Below are 27791 nucleotides of genomic sequence, written 5' to 3' on the forward strand. Positions count from 1 at the left end.
CCATTACCATATCCCCTGGAAGATCAGACATTGTCGTCTCCATTCTTTCAACTTACAAACAACGTTTTGTAAATTTTGTCCTCTCCTTTCAATTAAGCTAGGGTTTTTGAATCTCTTTTATATATAGTTTCTATATTTCCTTTTGCTTTTCATAGCTATCCTTTCGAATAAAAAGAGAATTTTGATCTTAAATTTAAAAATAAAAACTCATTTGTTTACATATATATATCTATTTGACGCGGCAGTTATTGTACATATGACATAAGTAAACTTACGTGCTCATTGTCTCAGGCAAACTCAGCTTCAGAAATTAAGTAAAGACACCAATCAAAACTACTGCAGAGAGAAACAAAGGATGCAAGTACAAATAATGAGAAATACTACCTCCACAACTATAACACCCGAAAACCACTACCGACCCTGAGGAGAAGCCATTGAAGCATGTGCTTCCGGCCATATTTTAAATAAGTAAAATTTCGGTTTTTATTTAGCAAAATCTCTTATAAGTCAGTTAGTTAATGACTAACATATATTTTCGATCTCCAGGAATTCAAACTTCAAATGGATAAACATCATGATGTAAAAACTTTAATGAAACTTTAGTCAAACTACTAGACTAAAGAGTTTATTAGTACATTTTTATGAAGGTAGATGATAAATAGCAAAACACAAAAGGTTTAATAGTTGACTATCAGTATTATTGTTCAGATGGAGATGCCAAAGTAAAAGGAACAAGCATTGCAAATGGAACTAGCAACTTAATCTAGTAATCTCTTTCTTTCGTTTTGCCCCGTCCGTTGATTTGTAATTGCACTAAACTTGGAGCATAAGAAGAGAATACAAGTTTGTTCCCAGGGTCCCTAGCTTTTCCTATGTTCACGTTTTTGATGTTTCCATGTTCTTCAATGATATAAGCTCTTTTGTAAATAGTCGTAAGAACAATGCAGAATCCGGAAACAAGAGCCAGTTTATTTTCCTCATAAATGAAGAAACTCTCAGACACAAACCTAAACGGTCTCATCTCCACTCTCAAGAACCTGCTCCACGATGCCACGTTAGGCTCAATCCTGGTCGTAATCCAAATGTCCATTAACCGATCGTCTTTGCCATGATGTAACACAGCGAGCTGCTCATCTCTAACACAAGATAGAACCACGGTCTTCGAAAACCTAACACAGGCGCCAAAGGGCAGAACAAGACGCTGTCCAAAACTCTCTGCTGTAAAATCAAAACAGAATAAATAAAATTGATTCTTACATACAAAACTTTCAACCCAAGTTTCTTCTTCAGCCAAAAAGTAAGTGTTTCCCTTGAGCGACACGCCACTTTTTATAACGCAGCTGCCTGGATCGACATCAAGAACCCTCCAAGAATTTGAGTTAAAATCGTCGATTTGGAAAAAAGGACCGAGTTCTGACCACATGGAATAATTCAAAAGCCTCAAGATCTTGTGGTTACGATTGTTGTTGTTGTTGTTTTCGTATCCGACACCATACATGTCTCCTAGGTGTAATTTGTCCATGGGTTGGATCCACTTGATTTGTCTCAAATACGGGTTCCACACAACAAGCCGACTCTTGGTAACGCATAACAGCAAGCCGTCCCAGTGAAAGACTTTACATATATCGGCTCTCTTTGTAGTTGGACGATAAACCAAGTTGCCATTGTTGCGGGTACCTTGGAGATCAAGTTTCATCGAACAGAGCTTAGAATCTATCACCATGAACCCTTGAAACGTGCTCCCTGCGGCTGTTTTACCAAATACATGGTTTTCTGATAAAGCGTTCCAAGTTTTACAAGTACATCGCACTGACCTAAGAGATGTCAATGAAACCCTAGATAATATTTTCGTTACCAAATCCTCTGGAAGATCAGAGATGGTCGTCGCCATTCTTTTAACTTGTTTTGTAACTTGTCCTCTCTTTTCAGTTAAGTTAGGGTTTTAGAATCTCTTTTTATATATATAGTTGCTATATTTCTTTTTTGCTTTCCGATAAAAATTGATTATTGATTTTGATTTAAAAAAACTAATTTGTTTACATATTTACTGTTTTTACGGAGACTGATGCATCTCTTTGAGGAGGCGATTCACATATGATATAATTAAACTCTGATGCTCATTGTCTGAGGCAAACTCAGCTCCAGAAAGAAAAGACTACAAAATCAGAGAGACAAACATATCATCAGAATCATAAACTACAGAGATTAAGTATGCAAGTCCTAACAAAATCCAAAGAATGAACATTGATTCACAATCAAAACTCCATTCAGGTGATGTTCATGCGGTTGCTTAGAAACATAGAAATCAAATTTGCATAAACTTGAACTGAGAAACATCCCAAACAAATTTGCTGACATTGCCAATGGCAGAACAAAAAACTTGAAGCATGCCTAATCAAAGAGCAACATTAATGTATAGATAGATTTTAGCTTTCGTTTTTTTAGGCGGGGGCGGGGGGCGTAATGATCGATGGATGCAGAGACACAGGGGGGTGTGATACCACTTGACGCATCTATAAAATCTCGATTCTGGCTCATCTGCTGAACGAATCTGCATTGTTTTGAAATATGCCTTATCGTGACCGCATCTTGGGCATGGTGCTGCTGACAAACAAACAAAGATTCCAAGAAAAAAAACTGGTACATCAAAGAAAATAAAAGATGAAAAGAGAAAAAGACAAAAATAGTACTAAATCAAGTTTATGTTCTCAAACTAGCACTGAAGGTCAAAAGTCACAAAAATAGCACTTAATGTTTTATCAAAAGTCACAAACTTAGGGTTTAGAGTTAAAGGGTGGGGTTTAGGATTTAGGGTTTAGAGTTTAGGGTTTAGGGTTTATATTTTAGGGTTTAGGGTTTAGGGTTTAGAGTTTAGGGTTTAGGGTTTAGAGTTTAGGGTTTAGAGTTTAGTGTTTAGAGTTGAGAAATGAGGTTTTGGGGATAAGATTTCAAATTTTGAAAAATAAAAAAATTAAAATTTTCAAAGGATAAACTTAGAAAGTTGCTATTTTGGTCATTTTAGTTTTTGAGTGCTATTTTTGTAATATAAACTTAGAAATGTGCTATTTTGGAGATTTGCCCAAAAAAGAAATGAGATCCATTCTGATAAACCAGCAAAACAATACAACAGATTAAGAAAACTAATTCTTATTAACAGATCATCAACCCATGTTCTAGCTAGAATGAAATAAAAGACTGCAAAGAGAGAGACGAACCCAACCCTGATCATAAACTATTGCACAACAGAACTAAAGATGCAAGTACAAATTATGAATTAATTCATCAACGACTCGACAAACTGACAATTATATCTATTTTATTAAGATTCATGTCTGAACGTTCTACTTATACTGAATCAATATATGAAGATCCATATATGATATAGTTTTATTTGCATCATGATGAAAATTTAATGTAAATTACTCTGCTTAACTAATAATAAATATAACTCAAACCATAGATATATTGGTGTAGAAACATTAATAAACACTCAATCAAACTACTGAACTAATTAAGTTTCTGCATGTTTTTACCTTGTTTAATAGATGATAAATAAAAAAACACAGATTTAAAAGGACTAATAATCTCTTTCTTTCCATTTGCCCCGTCCGTTGATTTGTAGTTGCACCAGACTTGGAGAATAAGAAGAGAAGACTAGTTTGTTTCCAGGTTCCCTATCTTTTCTCATCTCCACAGATTCGATGCATCCTTGTTCTCTAATGATATAAGCTCTTTTGTAAATATGTCTAAACAACTTAAAGAATCCGGAAACAAGAGCCAGTTTCTTCTCCTCATCAATGAAGAAACTCTCAGTCACAAAGCTAAACGGTGTCATCTCCACTCTCAAGAACCTGGTCCAAGATGCAGCATTGGGCTCAATCATGCTCGTAATCCAAAACTCCAATACATTGTTGTCTTCGGGTTGATGTAACACAGCGAGCTGCTCATCTCTAACACGTGATAGAACCACGGTTTTCGAAAAACTAACATAAGCTTCAAACGGCAGAACAATACGCTGTCCAAACCTCTCTGCTGTAAAATCGAAACATAGTAAGATATATTGACTCTCAACAGCAAACCCTTCCAACCAAGTTTCTTCAGCCAAAAAGTAAGTGTTTCCCTTGAGAGACACGCCACTTTTTATAACGCAGTTGCCGGGATTGACATCAAGAACTCTCCATGAACTTGAGTTAAAATCGTAGATTTCGAATAAGGGACCAGGTTCTGAGGACTTAGTAACGTCCAAAACCCTCAAGATCTTGTGGTTACGATCGTTGTTGTTGTTGTTTTCGTATCCGAGACCATACATGTATGCTGAATGGAGTTTGTCCCTTGTTTGGATCCACCTGAGTTGCCTCAAATACGGGTTCCACACAAGAAGCCGCGTCTCATCTCTGATGACGCATAGCAGCAAGCCGTCCCAGTGAAAGACTTCCCATATCTCAGCTTGTTCAAGAAACCATACTCTCTCAATAGAGGGAATATAAACCAAGTTGCCGTTGTTGCGGGTTCCTTGGAGATCAAGTTTCATTGAACAAAGGTTATAATCTATCACCATGAACCCTAGAAACGTGCCCTCTGCGTCTGTTTTACCAACGATGTGGGTTTCTGATAAAGCTTCCCACGTTTTACAAGTGCATCGCAGTGCCCTAAGAGATGTCAATGGAACCCTAGATAATATCTCCGTTACCAATTCCCCTGGAATATCTGACATAGCCATCGCCATTCTTCCAACTTACAAACAACGTTTTGTATCTTGTCTTCTCTTTTCAATTAAATTAGGATTTTAGAATCCTCTTTTATATATAGTTTTATATATTTCCTTTTGCTTTTCATCTTATCCCCTTTCAAATAAAAAGAGATTATTGATTTTAAAATCATATTTGTTATAGGATAGATATGTAGCTTAATATATGCTCCCTCCGTTCCCGAAACTAAGATTTTCTAGAGTTTATTCTTGTTCCACAAAAATATATTTTCTTAAGGTACTTTTGTATACTTTTGAGAAATATAAATTATGAATATTTGAATTGATTAAATTTTATTGGTGGATAGTTATTGGAAAGTGTATTGAAAAGTAAATTGTAGATTAAATTGTAAACATTTATTAAATTCCTAATAAACGTGAAAACTCTAGAAAATCTTACTTTCGGGAACATAGGGAGTATTAATTATTTGTAAGAGCTTTTAAACTTAAAAAGGAGTGGAAGCCCACTTAGTCCAGTGGTTTGATTAAGGGTTCATTAATACTTCTACACCCGGAGGTTCAAACCCCAGAAAACGTAAATTATGCAGATCATGGAGAAAAAGGGTTACAAGAGGTTTTCAGCATGGTGCAAGGACATATCATCGAATATGGATTTCATAGGGCGGCTCGGAGCGATGCAGTTAGACGTGCATTCTCATATGATGGTAGAATCGTCTATGCAATATTTCTCATCAATGTAATAGCATAATTAATAATTAATCACAGACATTAAAAAAAACCTCAAAAAGGAAGTTATTTAAGAGAATTAATAACCCCCCCCCCCCCCCCCCCCCCCCAAGAAAAAGAGTTAAATCATATGAAAAATATTTTAATAAATATAGAATCGTGTTAATATAATATTATCCGGCAAGATTATCTTAATGGGTAAAAAGGCCAAGGCCCAAGAGCCCAGTTTAGCTTTATTTCCCATTTCACTTCTCTCAAAATCAATTTCAAGTTAAAACACTTCTTCCCTTGACCTGCGAATCTGCGATTCCAAATTCGAAGGTTCAAAAGAATCAGCGAAAGCTCCTCGAAAGTTCCAATCGAATTGATCATCCTCATAGGCGACAATGTTCTACAGAGGGTAAGCCCACCATATTACCCTCGATTCGTTGTTCCTCAATCAATTGATTTCATTAGCTTTCCGCAATTAGGGTTTCTTGCTCGTGATTCGTACCTTCAATCACTTCAATTCATCTCCTTTTGAAGTTTAATCTGTTGGGTTTTCCTTTGATTGTTAAATTTGATCGGAAAGTTTCGACCTTTTAATTAATCTCTCCCAATGGTGTGTAGTGAAGTGTTTCAATTAGGGTTTTATTGTAATTGGGATTGATTCATACCCACGTCACTTTAGTTTTAGCTCCAAGTGAAGTAGTAATCCATAGATAGTGTTTTGATTTGTTATGGTGAATGTGTAGATATGGAGATGGTCCTGATGGGCGTGAAACGGGACCTAAGCGTCAAAGAATGAGTGCACAAGGTCCTCCTGGACCATTCTATGGACCTCATCCTGGTTCTGCCTTTATGTATAACCCTTACGGATTCGTTCCTCCTCCTGTTTTCCCTGTGGTTAAACTCCGTGGTCTGCCCTTTGATTGCGCTGAGCGAGATGTTTTGGAGTTCTTCCATGGCTTAGATGTGGTTGATGTCTTGTTTGTTCACAAGAACAATAAGGTTACTGGGGAAGCCTTTTGTGTTCTTGGTTATCCTCTTCAGGTCGATTTTGCACTCGGTAAGAACAGACAGAACATGGGAAGGAGGTACGTGGAGGTTTTTAGGAGTACGAAGCAAGAGTACTATAAGGCTATTGCTAATGAGGTTGCGGAGTCTCGTGTCCACGGTACAGTTACTGGTGGTGGTGATGGTGGAGGAGGAGGTGGAAGCGGTGGAAGAGGTGGTGTGAGTGGTGGACGTTCACCTCGTAGACAGGTGCAGAGGGTTAGACCGAGTGATGATGGGAAAGAGAACGCTGAGCATACGGGTGTAATGAGACTGAGAGGGTTGCCTTTCTCAGCAGGGAAAGAAGACATACTAGACTTCTTCAGAGACTTTGATATCTCTGAAGACTCTGTTCATGTTACTGTCAACGGTGAAGGGAGACCCACTGGAGATGCGTTTGTTGAGTTCAGGAGCGCAGAAGAATCGAGAGCTGCGATGGTCAAGGACAGGAAGACGCTAGGGAGCCGTTACATTGAACTGTTTCCTTCATCAGTTGAAGAGTTAGAGGAAGCACTATCAAGAGGAAGGTGATTCACCACTTCTCATGTGTACTTTCATTCACTCTTTTAAAATGCTTGTCAGAAGATCATAGTTTCAACGCATTGGTGGTTCCGGTTTTGATGTACTATCTTGGTCAGGGTTACTAGTTTTATCCATTCTTTAGGCTGTTTTGTTGTGTAATATTGATGGAGATCTCTGAGCATATGCGTCAATAGAGTAAGTTGGGTGCTAAAATCTTCTATTGGGTATCGTAAGAACCCTTGTTGGATTGTAACGTTAGGCTTTTGCTGAAAGTTGTAGCAATAATAATAATCTTGTTTGATGATGATCTCTTCTGTGAGGCATGTGGTTAAAACGATAGAAACCTTTGGATTCTTTCTAGTGTTTTTATGCAAAAAGACTGAGTATTCGTTGATATTCTTAGTTTGGTGGGGAAAAAACACAACCAGTATGGAGCATTCCTGTGTATATATTCGATATCTTGATGACATTATCTCAGACATTATATTGGTAGGGCCAAAACCATTTTACATACATGTATGAGTACAATGATAGTATAGTTGTTAGGTCATTGTTTCTTCTGAAACCTATAGCAGAAATACCAAAAACAAAAATGTACGGCTGAATTATAATAATTGTTAGCATTTAACTGTTCGATTTTTTTGGTAATGTTACTAGTTCTATGCAAGCAGAAGCAGCAGAAAAATCTTTGGGCTTATCTAATTGAAAACTACATCTTGTCTTTTGTCACTCTGGTTTCTTGTCCACACATCTCAAGGAAGTCTGACAATTTTTTAAATTGAATCGTCTCAACTCTGAAGTTATTACAATCACAAAAAGAAAGTTATTGTAAATAACACTAAATTAATTTGAAGAAGTTAACTATTTGATTAAATAAGATCAACAATCATTCCATCACTATGGTCCATCGTAGTCTTCTCGACCAATGCTATCAATCATAGTTGAATGGTCTTTTCTCAAAGAACTTTTCTTTGCCGGTAACTTGGACATCTTTGATAGTTGAATCTGCTTCTTCATAATGGTTGAGAGAAAACCATTAAGCAAAGGAGAACATATTAGAATCAGAGTCACAGAACCATTAAGAACATTGGCGAAGGCGAAATAACATGCACCTGATGATTTGATGGCTGAAACCATATATATTATGTTTTGCCTCCAAATTAATTTTTTTAACTCTTAGAACCAATTTCAATATTCATTTAGACCATTTACAATGTATTTTGCTATTTTCTCTAAAATAAAATATCTTAGACACTCAACAGATTATTAAACATAAAGCACAAAATGTAATAAAAATTTAATATAAGAATCTTTATATATTTAACATGGGACACACAATGTAATAACTATTTAAATAAAGATATTTAGCTAAATTTTGTACTAATTAAAAAAGAGTGTGGCACATGTCATATTCTTCCTTTACATAGCCGCCGTTGATAGAGATGAAATCAATTTCAATGTACTTCATTGAAAATAGTATTCTTTTAAATATACAATAAAATATATATATATTTCACTAAATTAAAAAAAAAATTATAAAAAAAATAGAAATGAATCGGAGTAAATTTGCCTATAATAATAATAATTAGAAATGGATACAAAGATGAATTTGATACGCTTTTACATCTGTTATAGCAGAGCGAGAAAAGTGGAGAATGCGTCCCTAAGTGTGGTGGTGACGGTGATGGCTTCAGACGTGGATTCAGTATGAAAGAGACTCTAGACAACAGCTCATGTGGGTTATACTAAGGGCTGGTGGTGGCCATAGTGATTTGTACTGTTAATGGAAAAGTCAGAGCTGGTAATGGCCGGATGTTAATTTGCAATATCACATTATGTTAAGTGCCATCAAGCGATGATGATACTATGGGAGTGTAGCTTGAGTAAGTACTAACATCGTGGAAATCGGATAGCCCCGTTGATTTAGAAGAATATCATATCTATTGATATAATTTGTTGCTGAATGAGGTCTCTTAACACTTTGTTTTGCTCCGATAAATCAACTTGCGTTTGTACATATAGTAGTATTAATATGAGATTCATATTTCGCGTACCTACAACGCTTTCCCTCTACGTTCACACTTTCATTTTTGTCTGGCCGTCGGGAGTGTGGAGTGATTCTTTCTGCAGGCTTTAAAGAACTTATTTACTAACCTTTTAATTATCATATGATATTTTCGTGATTTCATCATACTACTAGTATTATCACCCCGTCCTATGCACGGGTCAGTTTTTGCTTGCATTTAAATAATCTTGTTTATAAATTCTAACATTTTATTTGATCAAAGCTAAACATTATTCTGGTCACATTCTAGAGCTGGATAAAATGGACACCTATAATTAGAAGTGTTGCATCCAAACAACAGTTAGAACTTATAAGGGTTAAAACACTTATTGTAATTTTTTCGAATAAAGATAATAATTTTTATAAAGCATTTAAATATAGTTTAAAAAAATTTGACATTTCATTCATTCAATTTTATTTCTATTTTTTATATATAAGTCTTCTTTTAAATATCAATCTAATTATTTTAGATATAATAAACAGTGAACCAACAATAAATTATGAAAACCATTAAAATTTTATTGAAAAAATTAGTATATCAATGCAGTAGAAAGATAAATGGCAAACTAATTTTTTAAAAGAATATGCATTTAGGATATTTTGTTTGAACTTACATTTTAGGATTCTTTTCGCTTTCCTCTTCCTCTACCGTCGTCAACACAACTTGGAACTTCAAAGATAAAAAAGAAAACATGCATAAAATTGTCACTTTGTATATAATACTCATAAACAGATTTGTAAAACAGTCGAATAAATTTGTATATAATAGATTACGACATACTCACTGATCTTTTTCTTTTGAAGAATTGAGTTTTGAAATAGGAGTATACTTAAGACCAATCTTCAACCTTAACCCTGAATCATGTAAAAAGAATTAAAGAGCTTAAAATTGAGGAGAAAAAAAAATAAATACTGCATGAATAAACGCAAGTCATAAGTTTGAATGGATTTTTTGCTACAGTCAAGCATAAAAAAAAAAGACTGAAGAAGAAACTTTTGCATTATGCAGTCATAGAATTACATAGTACAAATATATAATAAATAGTAAAATATAGGTAGTTAGTAGTGGTGATCGTGGATTTGTAGAAAGAATAACCGATGGCAAAGTGGAGTGATTTTTTTATTTTTTGATTTTGTCTAGTAACTAATTGACGTCATTTTATCTGTTTTCCTAAATTTAAATTAGTTTTATTTTTTAATTATGTGGCAAAATCTGATTGGTTGACTGACTTGTGATTTAGTATATAGAGGATATCTCAAATTACTTTTTGATAGATTATTCGATTTTTCACTATTTCGATTTAAACTGCTTAATTTTGAAATTCTTTTTGGATATGCAACATAAAATAAAGAACATCCACTTTGGTGATATAAATAATTAAATTAACTTTGTCAAATCTTTAAACATACAATATCACTAGGTGTTTTCCTGCACCATGTGCAATAATTTTTTTTTTAAATATAACTTATATTTAAAAATAAATTTTATTAAATATTATAGATTTTACTATTTTCTTACTAATATTTAATATAGATTTGATATATATTAAATTAATTTGTATAAAACTAATAAAAATGATATAACATTGCATAATTATCAAAATTTTAGCCTAAACAATATTTATAAAATTTGTAGGTATATAAAAAACTAATGATCTTACGATTAGATATTTAAATTTTTTAAAATTGTAGAAATTTTTGAAAGCTTTAGTAATACAAATTGTATAATTATACAAAAATAATAATATTTCGAAATTTGAAATGTTATATATGAATATATTTATTTTATAGATGATGTATGAGCTATTACCATATTTTAAAAAAATATTACCAAAAAGAAATATCAATATTAAATGTAATATATGAATTATTACCATATTCTAATAAGTTTGTCAAAATTTTAAATCAACATTAATTGAAATTATCCATGTCATATTTTTCCAGAAGCCATGTCATCAATTTCAGTAGTCATGTCATATTTGTTATATGAAATTGATTGTACAGAGGACATGTGGCAAAATCACTTCGCAAATATAGTTTAGGAGATGTATCAGGAAAAAACCATCATATATCAAAACTGGAATGTTACAAATTGCAAATAAATAGAATATGCAAACTCGTTGATCTGTGTATGTGTGAACACATAAGACGTATAAGACCGACTCCATCCATTAGAACTCCTAATGGGCTCTAATGATTAAATTAGTAGGTTTAAAGTTGATTTGATAAGTTAAGAACCTTGGTTAGTGGAAATATTTTGTTCTTCCTCCAGTGGGAGAACCCCATATGGGTTCTTTAATTTTTTTTTTTAACTTAAGCATTTCAATTTCCACAGACATTCATTCCCACCATAGCTAATCATTCCCTTAACCAATTCATCATCAACACTTGTTATAACAAACAAACCAACTCTGTTTCTATGCAAAAGATTCAATCTTTTCAACAGTCAAACAAAACTCTATTAGTAATCTACATCAGTTTTCATCGACATCATAAACCAAAATCGAGACAACAGGAGAAAGGGATGTTCGAACTTATCTTGCTTCTTCTTCGTCACCACGGCTAGGTTTGGTGGTCTTTGGTTGGTGGCACCGTACAAGCGAAAGAGACTAAAAGCGGAAATGCGAGAGACCAAGACCATAGCAAAGGAAGCAAGCATGGCGCTCGCTACTCCTCCAGCTCCTCGGTTACAAAATTTGCCAAACATATTGCACACCTTCATCCATTGCAGCTCTTCCTCACCTCTTATTCCAATCACACCAGACTCTGATGATGCTGCTATAGCCGCCACACTCATGTAAGCCATCGCCTGCTCATTCACACCCCCATCACATTTTAAAGTTTAATCTAATTTTGAATACAAATAAGGAACACTCCTACCTAAGTGTACAAGTACATTCAATTTTTTTTCTCCCATCTGATAACCAACCAAACCAAATAAATGCTTGTAAGACCTTTCAACATAGAAAACCCTACTCCTCCCTAATATAACGCGGAGCTGACCATGGGAGATCAAAAACGACAAAGCCAAACCTCACAGCTGCTTCACTAGTTATGGCAACAATAATGTATGGAGAAAGAAACACAAACTAGACTCACTCACCTGATCGCCGGAGAAAATGGCCCAAGCTAGAGACTTGTTGAGAAAAACACTTCCTTTCATTGAACCCATCACACAACGATCCTGGCTGCAACAATGAATAAACCGTAGCTATACCATTGGCGACCACCAAGAACCTGCATCCCACAAGAGGAAAAATTAAAGTTGTAACCTTCACAAATCTCTCTCAAAGTGTGTACTCCACTGATCCCACCAACCACACTTACTTCTCTCGTGTTGCCATCGTCTCTCAATATGTTGCTAACACCGTTGAAAACCAAACACAGTTCCTAGAAGAAAAAAAACATTCAAAGTAATCACCATACCTGGACAGAAGTAATTATCAGGCAACTTATCGAACAGAGTTCGGTCATTGTATATGTACATGTGAATCAATAAAAAGAGATGTTAATGATCAATGAACTTTTATATGTTAGAGAGAGAGGGGAGGAATTGAAAGAGACCCTCAATCACTGCAGATATAAGCGTGCTTGGAGAAGACACGCATGGAGAATCTTGGAGCAGAGGAGGATGATGAAGACTTGGAAAGAGACTTCTTCTTCTTGTCGCCGAGTATCCTCAACGAGTAATACAGCAAGAAAGGCGATCTTAGGAGATTTGAAGTCACTGGATTCGATTGCCGGAGGAACGTACATCGTCGCCATTGAGAGAAGTAAGTGTGGTTGGTGGGATCAGTGGAGAAGACATAAGATAAACGTGATGATGAGAGGAAGAGTATAGAAAGACTCTGAGGATGTGGAAGCGTGGTAGACATCAACCATATTCGAGAGAGTGAACGAGATTGGAGACGAGATTCGAGAGTATAAACGAGATTGGAGACGAGATTCTAGAGAGAAAACGAGCTTTGCATGCGAAGACGGAGAAGTCGAGAATGAAGAGGAAAGTCCTTCGCGCCGAAGGAGAGAGAGAGCAATTGACGGGGAGGGGGGGTCCAATCACAAGGCGCCACGTTAGGGCTTCTTACCATTTCTAAAAAACCCAATTTATGCAGCGATTCTTCATTATTTTGGACTTTTTGATTTTTTTTTTTTCAGTTTTGTTAGGAACCCCAATGGACTTACTCTAAGAATTTAAATTGTCGCTTTTTTTTGTCGATGTTTAATTATGATATTACAAACTATGAGAAATATTACAAGACGATTTTACAGCCGACAATTCTACATGTCTTATGAGGATTCACGTCTGACTGCATCATCCTCAGCCGTCCTATGAGATCCATGTCTGACGGTACTCTTTGCGTCATGCCGAAGATCTTCTATATGTTTTTTCTCCATAAATCTGCATAATTCGCGTTTGCTGGGATTTGAAACTCAGACCTCATGGTGTAGAATATGAATTTTTATTCAAACCACTTGACTAAGTGGGTTTTCCAAATTGTCGCTTTACATAGTGAATCCTATGTTATAGGATTCCATGACGAGAGCCAATCTCGCATACTTATGTACTTTTGGGTTTTAAAAAGTCTGTTCACTTTAAATTTTTTAAAATTAGCATTCTAATACTAATTCTGGTACAACCATATATATACAACCTCAACCAAAATCGGAAATAGTTGGTTGGGATGAGCACAAACCCATGTTTGCAGCAGTTAATTATACTAATATAGTACATTGAATTTGCATGCCAGTCCACGTGATTTCCTTCCTTCCTAGCTCATCAAAGTTTTTTTTTTAAAAGTCTGTGTTAACTTTATCTTGTTCATTTTTTATTTCCATTTATACAAAAAAAAGAAATTAATACTACGACAGAAAATAACAAATTTCTTAAGATTCTGATATACCGGACGCAATTAAAGAAAAGCTGATTTTATGTGTGTGAATATCTGGATGTAGTCACTGCAATGAATTACATTTTTGGAAAGTGATGTGATCATTTATTAATTGGCATTTTTAGTAAAAAAAAAAACAATAAATTAAATTAAAACCGAAAAGGTCAATTTTCTCGTTTGTCGCTGTCGGGTTCTGTTCCATATCTAAACAATAGTGTAACCTTTTTGGGGTCCGACACCATTTATGAATTTTAATAGAAATGTGTTTTACTACTTCCAAAAGTTACAGTCGCCATGTGATTTGTCAAAGAGTCAAGTTTGTGCACCAGCACCACTGTAAACCTAAATTTTCTACGCAGGCAGTTTTTAAAAAATTTTAGCTAAAATTTTTTTTTGGTATATTTGGAGATGTAAAAAAAAAATTTTAGGAGCGTTTTTTAATGTATTTTTTTCCAAAATTTTTGGAAACCTAAGACCAATGTTTCGTTAGGCTTTGCCCAGAACCGATTCTCCAAAAATACCACTGTTTATTTTTTACTTCTATATATAATTTTTTTTCCAGTCGATCAAGAGAATTCTCCATTAAAAACAGCAACCTTGCAACATTTCGAACTATAACATTAATGAACATATCACACATTCAGTCATTCACACACATGTTTTTCTTAATTGTCAACTTTCAACTTCTCAGCGAAAGTAAAAACATTTCATATTCTACATCTCATCGTTGAACTGTATACGTGCTACATATCCTTATTTTAATATTTCATATGGGTTCTTTGATTATTAAGCTTTGTCTGCTGATAATATAGAGTAACAAGTTGACTTTGATTTAAAAATTTTATACTTTGATTTAAAAATTTCATATTTTCTTTAAAGAAAATGAAATTTATAGGAATATGTTGTTTTCATATGTTTTGTGTGTGATGGTAATATTTGGACTAAAATGGTGAAATATAAAAAGTGGAAATGAGAGTAAATGAAAAAGTGGAAAAGAGAAAAAAAGTAAAAGAAATAAAGTTACTCTAGCATAACCCAATCTAATAATAGGTGTGTATATTCTCTTGTGTAAACAGTAAATAGAGTAAATATAGAAAAATACAATTTTATCTGATTGGTAACAATTCAGGCGTAACTGGGAATAAAAAAGTTTACGCTAATTTTTGTTACTCTATTCGTACCATTCAATCAACTGGGAGTAAAAAAGTTTCAGCAGAATAAAAGATATCTAATGTTTCTTTTCTTTTTCTTTTGTGAAAGTAAGCAGTAGTAAAATTCAACTTACCACTATTTTCTTATACCTAGTCAATGCCTTATTAATGCTTATGCTTTTAGTCTTTTAAAACGGCAAATAAAAAGTTTACGACCCATTTCGTTGGTCAGTAACTACATGCAATCCATCCTTAAAATATAGTATATAAAAGAAACAATTCTTTTTACCTTTTTAAATGCAAGTTCAATAGTCACTAGTCACTCATTTCTTTGGTTCGTCTCAGTGAAAACTTTATAGGTAGTCAAAATCCAGAAAACGTGTTGACTCGCGTCTCATAATATATATGCTACTAACTAAGCTAGTAAGCAACGACTCTCTTCTTCTTCCCTCTCCCTCTCTCACCTAACCTCGCAAGCAAAATAAAACATCTTTCGATTAGGTCTAAAAATGGCGTCAAAGAAGGCAAGAAAACAAAAACGAGCTGAGAAGAAAATAAAAAGAACCCATTTCAAGAAACAACTTCCACAACACAAGAACACCGACAAAACTACTATTCTCGATCATACTTCTTCATCTACTGCTGTCTCTCCATGTTCTTCCATAACGACGTCGTTAGCTCCGCAAGATTCAAGCTACTCTGCTCCCTCTCCTTCTCCGGCGGTGTTGACGTCACCAGATGAAGGTGGCGGCGATGGTTGTTGTACCCCGAAAGCTCAGAAGTCTCGGATACCGGAGATACTGACGTGTCCACCAGCGCCGAAGAAGCAAAGAGTCTCAAAGAACTGCGTGTTACGGCGGAGACAGATCGTTTTCTTTGCTCCTGCGGAGATAGAGCTCTTCTTCGTCAAAGCATGCGATTGACGAACTTATCTGAACTAATATTTGTAGTATTTTTTCGTTATTTGTGATACGATCGATCGATAGAGAAAGTAGTATGAGAAGATGAGTCACGTTTCATCTCTTTGATTTTGTTAATACAATAACGAAGGGTGTATTATAATGTTTTGAGTGATGTTTTTATTTTTCTTATTATTTTGTTTTGTTTAACATTTTCTTCCTTTGGCGCTTGTTTTTTTGGATTAATTTGAATGAAGTCGATTTGAGTTTTGTGGTAGGGTATTATTAAAATCTACTACGACTTAATCTATAATTAAATTATACTTTTCTTGATTCCCTTTTTTAAGTGCTATGTGTTAGGTTGCCAATGACTTTAGGTTCTGTGCCTACTAGCTTTGTCGATTTTTCCGTTCCGTTCACCTAACATATACGTATCGTTCTTCGCTTGAGTTTTGTTCACTTTTCATCATTCGTTTGATAGACAGAAACAGTCGCTTTCTAGGCGGAACATCACACATGAGTTTACGTCCCAACAACGTTAAGACAACAGCGATTATCTTTATACCATGATTAACCTCTAGTCTCTTGAACATTTTCTTAGATTTTAACTAAGAAAAACTAAGAATCGTCTCTTAAATAAAAGATATAAGAACTGTTTTTTAACCAAAAAATGTAAAAAAAAAAATCATATCATGAGTTAAAAACTCCGGCTAAGAGACCGGGGTTAAGAGCATCTTCAATCCCACTGCAAAAAAAACTGCAAAATAGAGTGGAAAATGCAGTCATGAACAAACAGAAAAGACATTACTCTATATATGCAGTAATGCCTTTTTGTTTGTTTATGACTGCATTTTTCACTCAATTTTGCAGTTTTTTTTTGCAGTGGGGTTAGAAATGCTCTAATCATGCTCTTACTAACATTTTTACACCGCAGAAATTGTGATTCTCAGACTATTTATCAGCAATTCAGCACTGTCATAAATTTTTTAAATGACACTTTGTATTATTATAAATAAAAATAAGAAAGCAGTTTCTAGTATATTCTCCTATTATTATTGGATATGCAAAATAATGTGCGAAGATATCATTAATTAAATCCATCAGGTTGATAAGCTCAATTTTTTTTTGGTTAGTTACAAATATGTTAACTTAATTTAAAAGAAAAATATTAAATAGCATTTATATGTATGTATATAAAAAATACGATGTGTTATATTGAAAGGTATTCAACAATTTTTTATCCAGTTTCCTCCCTAATTAAGTTCAGATTTCTTTGTGACACTTCATTAATAGTTTTTTGTATTAAACCACTAATTGAAAATATATAGATGTGTTTTAAAATTTAGTGAAAGCAAAGGGACGAGAAATATGTGAAGAGTTAGTGGGGATGGCCACACTGTCGAGGCAGAGGATAACATCTGCCAAGGGAATCCAATGAAGTGACTCGTGCAGCCTTTCTCATCATTTTATCTTTCTTTTTTCTTCCATAATTTCTTACAAAAAGTGAGAATCACATCTTTATTTGATCATCAATAGTATATACAAGACCATCCTTTTCCGCAGAAATGATAATTCATTATTGACTAATTGGGTTACATATCCATCTTAGGGTCAAGGTAATCAAAAATAATCTTATAACTAGAGTTTGAATTGTATCAGACATGTACCAAACATAAAATATAATTTAAACAAAAGTATATCAGAGTAATGCAGAAAATAAGAAACTCAAGAAGACCAGATAATAGCTCTGAATGGTAACATCGATATAAGCGATGCGGAATAAACGGATTTGATATTGCGGTACGGTTTAACTGCGGTTGCTGCAGAACAACTGCGATTCGTCTAAAATAAGCAGTTCAAAACAAAATATGAATGATGACATGTATAACAAATAATCTAACTGCAGGATACATATAATATATTTATGTTTTACAAACTAAAAAATCAGTAATATTAATATAATTTTTTAAAATATAAATTTTATTAAAAAAATAATTTTATATATCTCAAATATGAAATTTAATATGCTATTACTGAGATTTGTAGCCAAATATTTTTTATTAAATTATAATTGTGATAGTTGTCTTTAAACAAAATTAAATTAAGATATCTGAACATTTTTTAATTTATAAATAAAATTATAAATTAAGATATGAATAGTAGCATATATAATGAATAGTGTAATTGCGTGATACATATATTTTAAACAAGTTTCTATTTAATATAAAAAAAAATATTTTATATATCTGAAAAATCTTATAAATTAAGATATGAATAGTAGCATATATAATGAATAGTGTAATTGCGGGATACATATATTTTAAACAAATTTCTATTTAATATAAAAATATTTCAAATATCTGAAAAATCTTATAAATGATATTTACTCATTTCTTCGTTCTAAATATTGTATCATCAAATTCTAAATCTACAGTGGTTATCATTTTAACGATCTTGTTTGGCCTTGCGAATTCTAACCAAACCAAACAAGCCGAACTAAACCAAAACAAAATTTTCGGTTCTTGATTCACTTTCAATTTTGATTTCGGTTTGGTTCGAAAAATATTTCAAAATTAATGCGGTTACCGATTCGGTTTGATTCGGTTTAACGAACCAAACGTTAACCTATTATTATGTATTAAAAATTATACAAAAACTAAACCGGTTTATACCAAAATTGGACCGATGTTAACCAATAATCAATCAGATTTAATCAAAGTAACCAGATTTAACCGCAAATATCCGATTTTAATTGATTTAAACCAAATTTCATTTTTTGAAAAAATATATATTTTTTTTCTAATTGAAAACCAAGATTAACCAGTAACCAAACCGAAATATTTTCAGTTAATTTTAGACTTATTTTAAAAAGATGGTTAGCCAAAAAAACAAAATTCAGTTGGATTTGGTTTTGAAAAACCGAAATCGCATGGCTAATATTGTTTAACAAACTTGTTATTTTGCAAGCCTAAAATAAAATTAGATGTATAAACGTATTTGGAAAAGTTATTTATGAAATATGAAATTATTTTTGTGCTATTACACAGACTTTATTGTTAATATATTTTCTTATTTTTGTGTAATATAAACCAACATAATTAAAATAAATCTTGAAACACACACCATTTTGCCTTCTTATCTTTGTAGGTGCGTTTCACCTCTGAGAAGTGATATATTGGTACCACATTTACTATTTCGTAAGTGCGTTTACAGTCAATAAATTTAGATGAATGGAGACAAATTTTAATCCCGGATAGTGGAACAAGCCAACCGCAGTAACCATTCACAACCAATATTTAAAAGGAAAAAAAAAAGCTGATTGATTTACTTAACTCAAGAAAGAAGAAGAAAGATTTGACAGAAAGAACAAAGAACAAAGAGCAAAGAACACCAAACATGATGATTGTGATTTTAATTGATAACCGGTACAATAATAGAATGATTTTGCAATTCTATAAAAGTCCAGTCACATAGCTAAATATGTTTCTGATTTATACTTTGACTAATTGGCCACTTTAGTGATTAAAATTGTTGTTCAAATTTTATAGTTAATTTATTTTTTCCCATATTCCACTTATATTTATTTTTATGTTTCACAACAATTTTCTTAATTTGTATATGATTGTTTTAAGATACAAATTATTTTTCCTACGTGGTAGTTAGTATATGTTATCATTGTCCTATACTATTGTTTATGATTTTTGTTGTAGTAATGACCCTAAAGTTCACTAACTAGATTTGAGCTTTATGATCCGAGACCATAAATAGTGTACTGGATCTTGGGTCCTTAGACAAGTAATCTAAAGTTTAAGTAATTCAATTGTAGGTTTTCGTTTTCTGATAATGCTGCCGCACTAATAGAAACACAATGAGCTAAAGACTTAATGGTTAGGAGGAGAGATTCCATTTTTTTTTTTGCTAAGAGAGATTCCATATTAACCGCTCTTGAACTTGTGGTAGTGATCTAGAGTGGACACGAAAAGGAATAAGTAGTCTGCAACCGGTAACAACAACATAACGATCAACAACTCATTGACCACGCGAAGCCAATCCCACATATTAAAGAACCATGTCATGTACACACTTTATTTAAGCGACTGTGATCTTCCCATCATCCAACAATTGAAGTATGCTTAAAACTATGCTCATACATATTACAATGAACTGGCCAAGTTTGAAATGTCATATGTATGCATGTGATATGTAAATGGGAACTTATTGAGTTAGATAAGCGTATGGGGATGCCATAATCAGGTTACTAGTGTTACAATTTACTAAATAGTTATTTATTTTTCAAGATTAACAAAAGTTTTTTTTTTTGGTTTTTAGCCAACAAAAATATGAGATGGTGAAAGAAGAAACAGGCCTTGTAATATAGAGCTTCTGAAGCCTGTTAGACCATCATTATCGGGGATCCTTAACGGGGTACTTGAATAAAATTGGTGATTTAATTAAATCAAAACAAAAGAAAAGGGTTGTTATCAATTCTTAATGGGGGTATTTTGGTGACCGGTTTTAAGCGTGTTTTTTCAACCACGTGTCAAGCACCACATTTTTTCATTTTCTTTTTTCATTTTTTTTTCTTTCTTTGCTTTGGTCACCACTTCTCATCTTCTTGTTTTCTCCGTTGGAGCTCTCCTCCACGCTCCTCCATCTTCAGGTCGTCTCCGTGACTGAGCTCGAGTGGTGGTATCCTGTCCTGAAGCTCCGGAGTCGTCGCTTCTCCGTTACCAGCTCGCCGTCGCATCTCACCTCCGCCTTGGGTCTTCTATATCCTTGTCGACTCAAGCTTGGCTCGTGGTGGTGATTGAGTTCCTCTTCAGGCCAGCAGCACCGGACTCGCCCTCTGCAACTCTGGTCGTCATCTCCGTCGTGGCTGAGCTTCAGATCGAGAAAGCTCGTTCTCTCCAATGGTGGGCTTTAGTGTGGTGAAGCCGATTAAGAATGATGCAAAGAGGGCTGTGATGAAGAAGAATCCTTTGAAGAATTTGAATGTGATGTTGAAGTTGAACCCGTATGCAAAGACGGCGAAGCGGATGTCTTTGTTGGCTGAGGCACAAAGGGTTAAGGCTAAGAAGGAGAAGTTCACCAAGAAAAGGAAAACTGTCACCAAGGTAATTTCAAATGTTCAATTTGTATTTGTCATCGTGGGTTATGATTGTTTAGTTGGTAATCTGATTCATGTCTGGTATGCATTGGAATATATATGATCGAGTTTGTATATGATAGGGTTTATGGGATTTGTGTTCACATCCTATTGCTAAGCTTATTAGATTATCTTTGACACACTGCTATGTCTTTGAATGTGGTCTAGTTCTGTTGCATGTTAAGGATTTGCGATGATACGGGCCATTTGCAATGGAGATTTCATTTTGGCTGAGTAACTAAATGGTTTTGCTTGTGTGTATCGTGTCTGTAGAAGTATGAATATGTTAGAGTTCTTCTCGAATGTGGTTTGTGTAAAGTGTTTGTTTTTAACTCTGATTTGAATATGTTAATCTGAGAGGAGGAGGCTTTGGCAATCAAGGCAGCAGGGAAGGCGTGGTAGCAGACTATGATCTCCGACAGTGACTACACCGAGTTTGAGAGTTGAGTTAATCGACCAAAACTTTATTCTTCTTCAACTCTTCCCTTTTTCTTTAGTGCTCTTGTTAATAATGCTTGTTTGAGTTAGGTTGTGGTTAAGGAAAACGCGTTTGAGTTAGGTTGTGGTTAGGATTGTTTGCTTGGTAATAAATATGTTAGATTCATGTCAAAATGTTATGGTTGTTTGCTTGGTTTGAATATGCTTGTTTGAGTTAGGTTGTGGTTAAGATTTTTTTTTTTTTTTTTTAAATCCTTAATTAAGAAACTACCATTGGAGACACAACATCGAATAGTTTCTTAAGTAAAGTTCTTAAGTCCACTAAAGTATATCTATATACTTAAATAATATTTAAGAAACACAAATGGGTTTATGTGGATAATCATGTTCTATATGCTCAAAAACAACTATATCACAATCAAATATCTTATATATTAAAACATAAATCACAACCTTGATTTATGTGTGATTTTTTTTTAAAATGGACCTAATGGACTTATTTCTAAAAAGTCATGTTACATTTAATCTATAATCTTATCATTTAAATTTTGGGTCTACCAGAAATTTTTATTGGGCTATCAATAATTGGATTTAAACAATAGATGATTCATTAGATTTATATATGATATAAATTAAATAAATATAATTTAATGTTGTAATACTATGACTTTGATTGGTAACCATGCGGAATGGCGGAATGACATATGAAACGCGATTCCGCAAGTATTTTACCAATCAAGAAAATGTTGTGGAACTGAAAAAAAATGCAAAAACGTAAATCTGCGTTTTTGCTGACAAAATTATAAAGAGAAAGTTTATTAAGTGGAAAAGTGAGTTTTAGTAGATTATGGTGGAAAAGTTTACAAAATTAACATTTTTATATTATTCAATTATATGTTAATACTATCTTAAAATTTAAAATACATACTAATAATTTTTTAAAGATGAATAGTTATGTTGTAAATACAAATTTATTATAACTTTTATATTATAAAATGTTAATCTATTGTTAAAACATATTGAAAGATAAACTAGATATTTATAATAAAAACTAAAATATTTTTAATACATTTTACTTGTTTTCAAATTTATAATCATTAGTTTAATTATTGCTATTTGTTTTTTTTTGTTATAAAAATTAAATATCATATAAAATAGTTTAATCAATTTAATATATATTCCACCATTCCACAAATTTTAAAATTTTCCGCCGCCTAATTAATTTTTTCCGCAGATTAACTATTATTTCTGTGATTCCGCGATTAAGCGATGGTTACCAATCGAAGCCTATACCTGCATATGTTAATTATTTAAATATTTGTCGATGTTAACTCTTAAAATTATAAAGATTTCTTTTAAATAACAAAAATCATATTATCTAACAATGAATAATCTTTACTATCTTAAACCAATGAAAACAAAATTTTAACTATATAGTTTATTTTAAAAATTAAACAAAAACTAAATGACAATAAACAATATTTTACTAATCTTAATATATCTTTTACTAAATGACAATAAATATTTTACTAATCTTTATAAACAAAAACTAAATGACAATAAATATTTTACTAATCTTTACTAAATGACAATAAATAATATTTTACTCGATAATTTAAATATATGAAATGAAAATTTTAATTTTTTTAAAAACTTTCTAAATTTGTGAAATGTTACAACATTTTTGAATATGACAATAAACAATATTTTACTAATATTTATATATAGTTACGATTTAATAATGAAATAATAATCCGAAAATATATTTATAGAAGAAGATACAAATGCATGTGAAAGTTTAAAACAATCTATTCAATGAAAAAATATACCGTAAACTTATTATGTTTTAAAAATTGATAGACACATATATAATACTCCCTCTGTTTCATTATAAGTTTCGTTTTAGGTTTCGGCACACAGATTAAGGAAACAACTAATTTTGTATATTTCCTATAAAAATATTATTACCTATACACGTAACCATATTTTAACCAATAGAAAAATAAATTTTGCATTGAAAATCGAAAACGACACTTATTTTGTAACGAAAAAATTTTCTAAAACGACACTTAATATGAAACGGAGGAAGTATAATATATACCAATTTAGAATTGAAAACAAAATGTTTATATAAAAATAAATGAAAATAAACGTATCCTATTTAATATCATTCCATAAAATTAAAGTCAAAAGTATTTATGTTGCCGCGTTCACGTGGCGAGCACGTGGCAGCCAAAATCCAAAACGGAACAAAAACTCATAACTTCCTGCGACGATCAAATCAACAAATAAAATAATTAAATTCCATAAGAAAATGGTTTTCTTCTTCGTCTTCCTCTGACTGAAAACTTGCTCAGATCGTTCATCTTCCAAGCGGAAGCGTCTCCTTCCATCACCGTAGACGCCTTCCGTGACGGTCTCTACTCGCTCTTTCCCTGAATGGTATGGTTTAAACTTACCGAGTACCATCACTTCGTGGTCGATTGCATGAGCTCTGTTCTTCTGTCTCCTCTCAGTTTTGTTTCAAAAGTTTTGAAATTTCTATCTGATTTGGTGAATTCAATCACTGGGTGTCTCTGGGTTTTGCTTTGTTTGCTCGTTACTGAATCTTTTCTTGACCGATACAATTGGATAAACGTAGTCGCAATTTCATCTCTAACAATCATATTTCGAGCAGGAAACTGAAGACATGCATTCAAAATCTAAAAGTGGGAATCAGATCGTTTCAGAGGCTCATCATCATACATCATCATCGTCCATTAACAGTTTAAACCCTTGGCTGCGTGCTGCTGCTTCCTGCGATGCAAACTCTTCTGTGGAAGAAGCTGGAGATAAGTCGATAGCATTGGAGAACCAAACCAATTTGGAATCATCAAACGGGTCCAAGTCACCATCTAACCGAGATGAAAATGGTAACAAGGAGTCACAAGTCACAGCCTCTCCCCAACAGTCAGGTGCATTTGACTTGTCTTCTCTCGGTGCTGCTTATTACAAAAGTTGTTTTTTTTTTACCAAGTCTAGTTACTGTGTCTCGATATGCAGCTGCGGATTACAGTGAAAAAAGCCAAGAACTTGTGCATCCTGGCAGTACACCACCTCCTCACCCTCAACTTGTTAGCCACACTGTTGTAATTTTCCCAACACATATATCTATGCTCTAGCTGATAATTTTCAATATGTTACTTACGATATTCTTTCTTTGGTTATGAATCATGCAGGGATGGGCATCCTCAAATCCATACCAGGATTCATATTATGCTGGAATGATGGGAGCCTATCCCTTGGTATATTACTTTATTTTCCAATGTTCCTAGGTGCTTTGAAGTCTAGCATGTTTAAGATTGCGTTAAAAGTGTTCATGGTGTGAGGATTGTGCAAGTTATTTTTGAGAAATCATTTTTTCCATGCGATTAACTGATAAGTTATCACTTTCCCTATCAGACTTATGTTCCACACGGTGGGATGCCTCATTCAAGAATGCAACTGCCTCCTGAGATGGCACAAGAACCTGTTTACGTGAATGCTAAACAGTACCAGGCGATTATGAGGCGAAGGCAGGCACGCGCCAAGGCTGAGCTAGAGAAGAAGCTTATCAAATCCAGAAAGGTGAAAAAAGCTAATTAGTTTCATGAGAGCTCCAATCTAATTGTGAACACAACACCACTGCTCAATGCATCATTTTTCTGTGTTTCTCCACAGCGTTATCTACATGAATCTCGGCATCAGCATGCTATGAGGAGGCCTAGGGGTACTGGAGGACGGTTTGCAAAGAAAACTAACACCGAAGCTTCACAGCAAAAAGATGGAGAAAAGAGAAATGCTTGTGCTACTCAGTCCCCGACGTCATCTCATTCTGATCAGCATGAAGGTTGTAGTGATGAGTATAGAACAAATCAGTCCGATGAGATGCAGAGTTCAGCTTATAAGATAAGGGAAGAAGCAGGCTGTTCAGGGCAGCAGTGGAACAACATTTCCTCAAACCATCCTTCTCAACCTCTTTTAGCTATCAAGTAACCTCTACGCTGGCAAATCATTCTTGGCTCTATCTTTGTTGGCTTATGTGTTAGCAGCCATTGAAGAGTTATCTCAGTTTTCTTCTTTCTTGTTTTGTACAAACACTAGTGTGCTTATGTTAGAATGCTTCTTTGTCAACACCCTTTAGGTTTAATAACAAACTTGAAGTTTTGAATCCGAAACTATGTGATTGAGAACTAAATTCCAGTGTGTTAAAATGAAGAAAAAAGAGAGTAATGGAGTATTACAAAATCTTCTTTCTTATAAGGACTTGCCTATTCTTGGTCACATAGGCTGACTTATTGCTGCAATGAACTTTCGTTTCTTTATCTTTTTATGTTTTTATATCAGAGTTGGTCAAGTCTTCAGCTTCCTCCTCGCCTTGAGTTTCGTCTAGGTCGGCCTCTTCAGTATGGTCTGGACCTGCGGCATCTGAGGAGTTGTTAGCCGCCTCTGTGATGTTCACAGGTGGCTGATTCTCCATTAAACCAGAGAGTGCCAGCTTCGGTGACCACTCAAGGACATCATCAATGATGTTTGACATCCTTCTTTGGTACCTGGATGCACAAAAAAATCATCACAAGTCCACCATAGAACTCATATAGCACTTAGAGAAAACAATCTTCTCTTGAGGAGAGGGAATCACTTCAATTATTGTTATCTTGGTTTAAGTTAAAATACCTGGCACGAGCAGCCTCATCAGGAGCGTGGCGCCTGAGCAGCATGACAACAACAACGGCCACAACTGTGTAGAAAAGTCGAGATGTCCACTTGGGAGGTTCTTCCTCGTCTTTCTTTGGCCAGAAACGGAATAGTTCCTTCAATGTGGCTTCCTCTGCAAGAATGTTGGGGAAGAACCATACACGCTTTCCAAAAAGAATCCACATAGCACCAAAAGCAACTGCTCTCACTGCAACATTCAAGGTAATGAAGAAGAAATCCAAATTAAAACTACATATCACCACCAGTCTCCAAGACATGGATAAGTTAGGCATATATAGCCAGCAAATCATCGCCTAGATTAAGAGCCAATAACAGAGTGTCATCAGAGTGAAACAACACACTCGAGAAATAAAGCACACTAAACATATTACATATGCAGAGTTTACCAAAAAGCAAGGAGAGAATCATCAAAAGAATGCCAGCACACGAGTAGAGAACAATGAGTTTGCAACGGTGTGGGTACACAGGAAACAAACAGATCGCGAGAGTCAATACAGGCCAGAAGAAGGACAAAAGTGTTTGCCAGAGTGGATGCCGTTTCTCAAACGTCCATGCAAAAAACGCATCAGTTTCAGAGAAAGCTTGATCATCCTGCATTAGAAACAGCAAAAAACAAATCAAACGCTAATGTATTTGCGCAATTGAATGGGCTTGAAGCTAAGATGAGACAAAATGTTCAATAGCAATAGTCTTTAGAAGCTAACTATCAAGTCAAACACAGGCACTCTGTTATAGAATCATACTCTTAGCATATGAACCAACTTACACGGAAAATCTCAAGATGAGCAGGCCAAGTAGAGAGCTTTTTCTTCCCGGGACGAAGGGTTTTGGTAACACGATCACATCTAACCAAAAGGTTCTTCCCCAACAACACATTAGCGATATCTTCAGCGTCGAGGTCACTATCTTCTTCAAGAACCTCTTTACACTCGGGGTGATTCTTCACGAAGCTAACAAAATCTTTCCCTCTGAAGTACTCGACTCGCGCTTGCTCCATAACAGCCCATCTTGATTCCAACCCCTTGTTGTCTCTAACTTTCTCAGCAAACAACTGAAACAAATCCTTCGTCACACCTTTCTTCTAACAAAAACAAAAACAAAACAGTGTTTGACATTATTCAGACAAGGAACATATACATGTGTCTGACGAACAAGGACTGTAATTCCATATAATCGCAGGGTCATCGTTCCATGAGAGAGCGAAGCAGATCAAAAGCAAGGGTTACGTAACCTTAGAACAAGTTTTATTTGGAATTGATTTAGCAAGCAATGAGAGAAGAGAGCGAACCTTAGGTGGAGCATCGGATGATCGTTTAACCCTCTTCTTCTCGGTTCCGGCAGGCTTCTTCATCTCCCTCTCTCTTCTTTCGAGACGAGACGGAGTGTGTTTTCTTTTTCGTTTTTTTTCTTTCTTCTTTTACAGATCCAAAGTGTTTTTTTTTTTTTTGTTATAACAAAATATAAACTGGTCTTCT

The 27791-nt window shown here is 34.1% G+C and overlaps 7 protein-coding genes across 18 annotated transcripts; 3 read left to right on the forward strand and 4 right to left on the reverse strand.

The window, feature by feature from the left end:
- Positions 1-729: 729 nt before the first annotated feature.
- Positions 730-1891, reverse strand: LOC106384394 (F-box protein At3g49510-like). Its single transcript, XM_013824363.3, has one exon. It carries the CDS (start codon positions 1889-1891, stop codon positions 764-766), a length of 1128 nt encoding a protein of 375 aa, XP_013679817.1. The 3' UTR covers positions 730-763.
- Positions 1892-2971: 1080 nt separating this feature from the next.
- Positions 2972-5204, reverse strand: LOC106384395 (F-box protein At1g59680). Its single transcript, XM_013824364.3, has one exon. It carries the CDS (start codon positions 4724-4726, stop codon positions 3578-3580), a length of 1149 nt encoding a protein of 382 aa, XP_013679818.1. The 5' UTR covers positions 4727-5204; the 3' UTR covers positions 2972-3577.
- A 471-nt stretch (positions 5205-5675) lies between these two features.
- Positions 5676-7298, forward strand: LOC106389353 (heterogeneous nuclear ribonucleoprotein H3). Of its 2 annotated transcripts, none has more exons than XM_013829567.3 (2): positions 5676-5834; positions 6169-7298. In XM_013829567.3, exons 1-2 carry the CDS (start codon positions 5821-5823, stop codon positions 6998-7000), a joined length of 846 nt encoding a protein of 281 aa, XP_013685021.2. In that variant the 5' UTR covers positions 5676-5820; the 3' UTR covers positions 7001-7298. The 2 variants fall into 2 exon arrangements, with proteins under 2 accessions (XP_013685021.2, XP_022555340.2); XM_022699619.2 differs by lacking the exon at positions 5676-5834 and having other exon boundaries at positions 6249-6329; positions 6416-7000.
- A 3761-nt stretch (positions 7299-11059) lies between these two features.
- LOC106384396 (CASP-like protein 2B1) lies at positions 11060-14280 on the reverse strand. The gene is made up of 2 exons (XM_048753214.1): positions 12160-14280; positions 11060-11865 (listed from the first exon to the last, which is right to left on the reverse strand). Exons 1-2 carry the CDS (start codon positions 12226-12228, stop codon positions 11518-11520), a joined length of 417 nt encoding a protein of 138 aa, XP_048609171.1. The 5' UTR covers positions 12229-14280; the 3' UTR covers positions 11060-11517.
- A 905-nt stretch (positions 14281-15185) lies between these two features.
- On the forward strand, positions 15186-16265 carry LOC106385852 (cyclin-dependent protein kinase inhibitor SMR13-like). Its single transcript, XM_013825751.3, has one exon. The coding sequence runs from the start codon at positions 15606-15608 to the stop codon at positions 16017-16019; it is 414 nt and encodes a 137-aa protein (XP_013681205.2). The 5' UTR covers positions 15186-15605; the 3' UTR covers positions 16020-16265.
- Positions 16266-20574: 4309 nt separating this feature from the next.
- On the forward strand, positions 20575-25795 carry LOC106389355 (nuclear transcription factor Y subunit A-9-like). 10 transcript variants are annotated; one of them, XM_048749317.1, is made up of 8 exons: positions 20839-21109; positions 21505-21583; positions 23937-24021; positions 24257-24533; positions 24622-24707; positions 24798-24863; positions 25021-25185; positions 25279-25775. In XM_048749317.1, exons 3-8 carry the CDS (start codon positions 24019-24021, stop codon positions 25591-25593), a joined length of 912 nt encoding a protein of 303 aa, XP_048605274.1. In that variant the 5' UTR covers positions 20839-21109; positions 21505-21583; positions 23937-24018; the 3' UTR covers positions 25594-25775.
- LOC106389354 lies at positions 25756-27791 on the reverse strand. Of its 2 annotated transcripts, none has more exons than XM_048753215.1 (5): positions 27605-27791; positions 27083-27394; positions 26703-26907; positions 26275-26503; positions 25756-26150 (listed from the first exon to the last, which is right to left on the reverse strand). In XM_048753215.1, exons 1-5 carry the CDS (start codon positions 27665-27667, stop codon positions 25928-25930), a joined length of 1032 nt encoding a protein of 343 aa, XP_048609172.1. In that variant the 5' UTR covers positions 27668-27791; the 3' UTR covers positions 25756-25927. The 2 variants fall into 2 exon arrangements, with proteins under 2 accessions (XP_048609172.1, XP_022555341.2); XM_022699620.2 differs by having other exon boundaries at positions 27083-27397; positions 27605-27779.

This window comes from Brassica napus, chromosome C3 (genome assembly GCF_020379485.1).
Source record: "Brassica napus cultivar Da-Ae chromosome C3, Da-Ae, whole genome shotgun sequence".
Taxonomy (NCBI): domain Eukaryota; kingdom Viridiplantae; phylum Streptophyta; class Magnoliopsida; order Brassicales; family Brassicaceae; genus Brassica; species Brassica napus.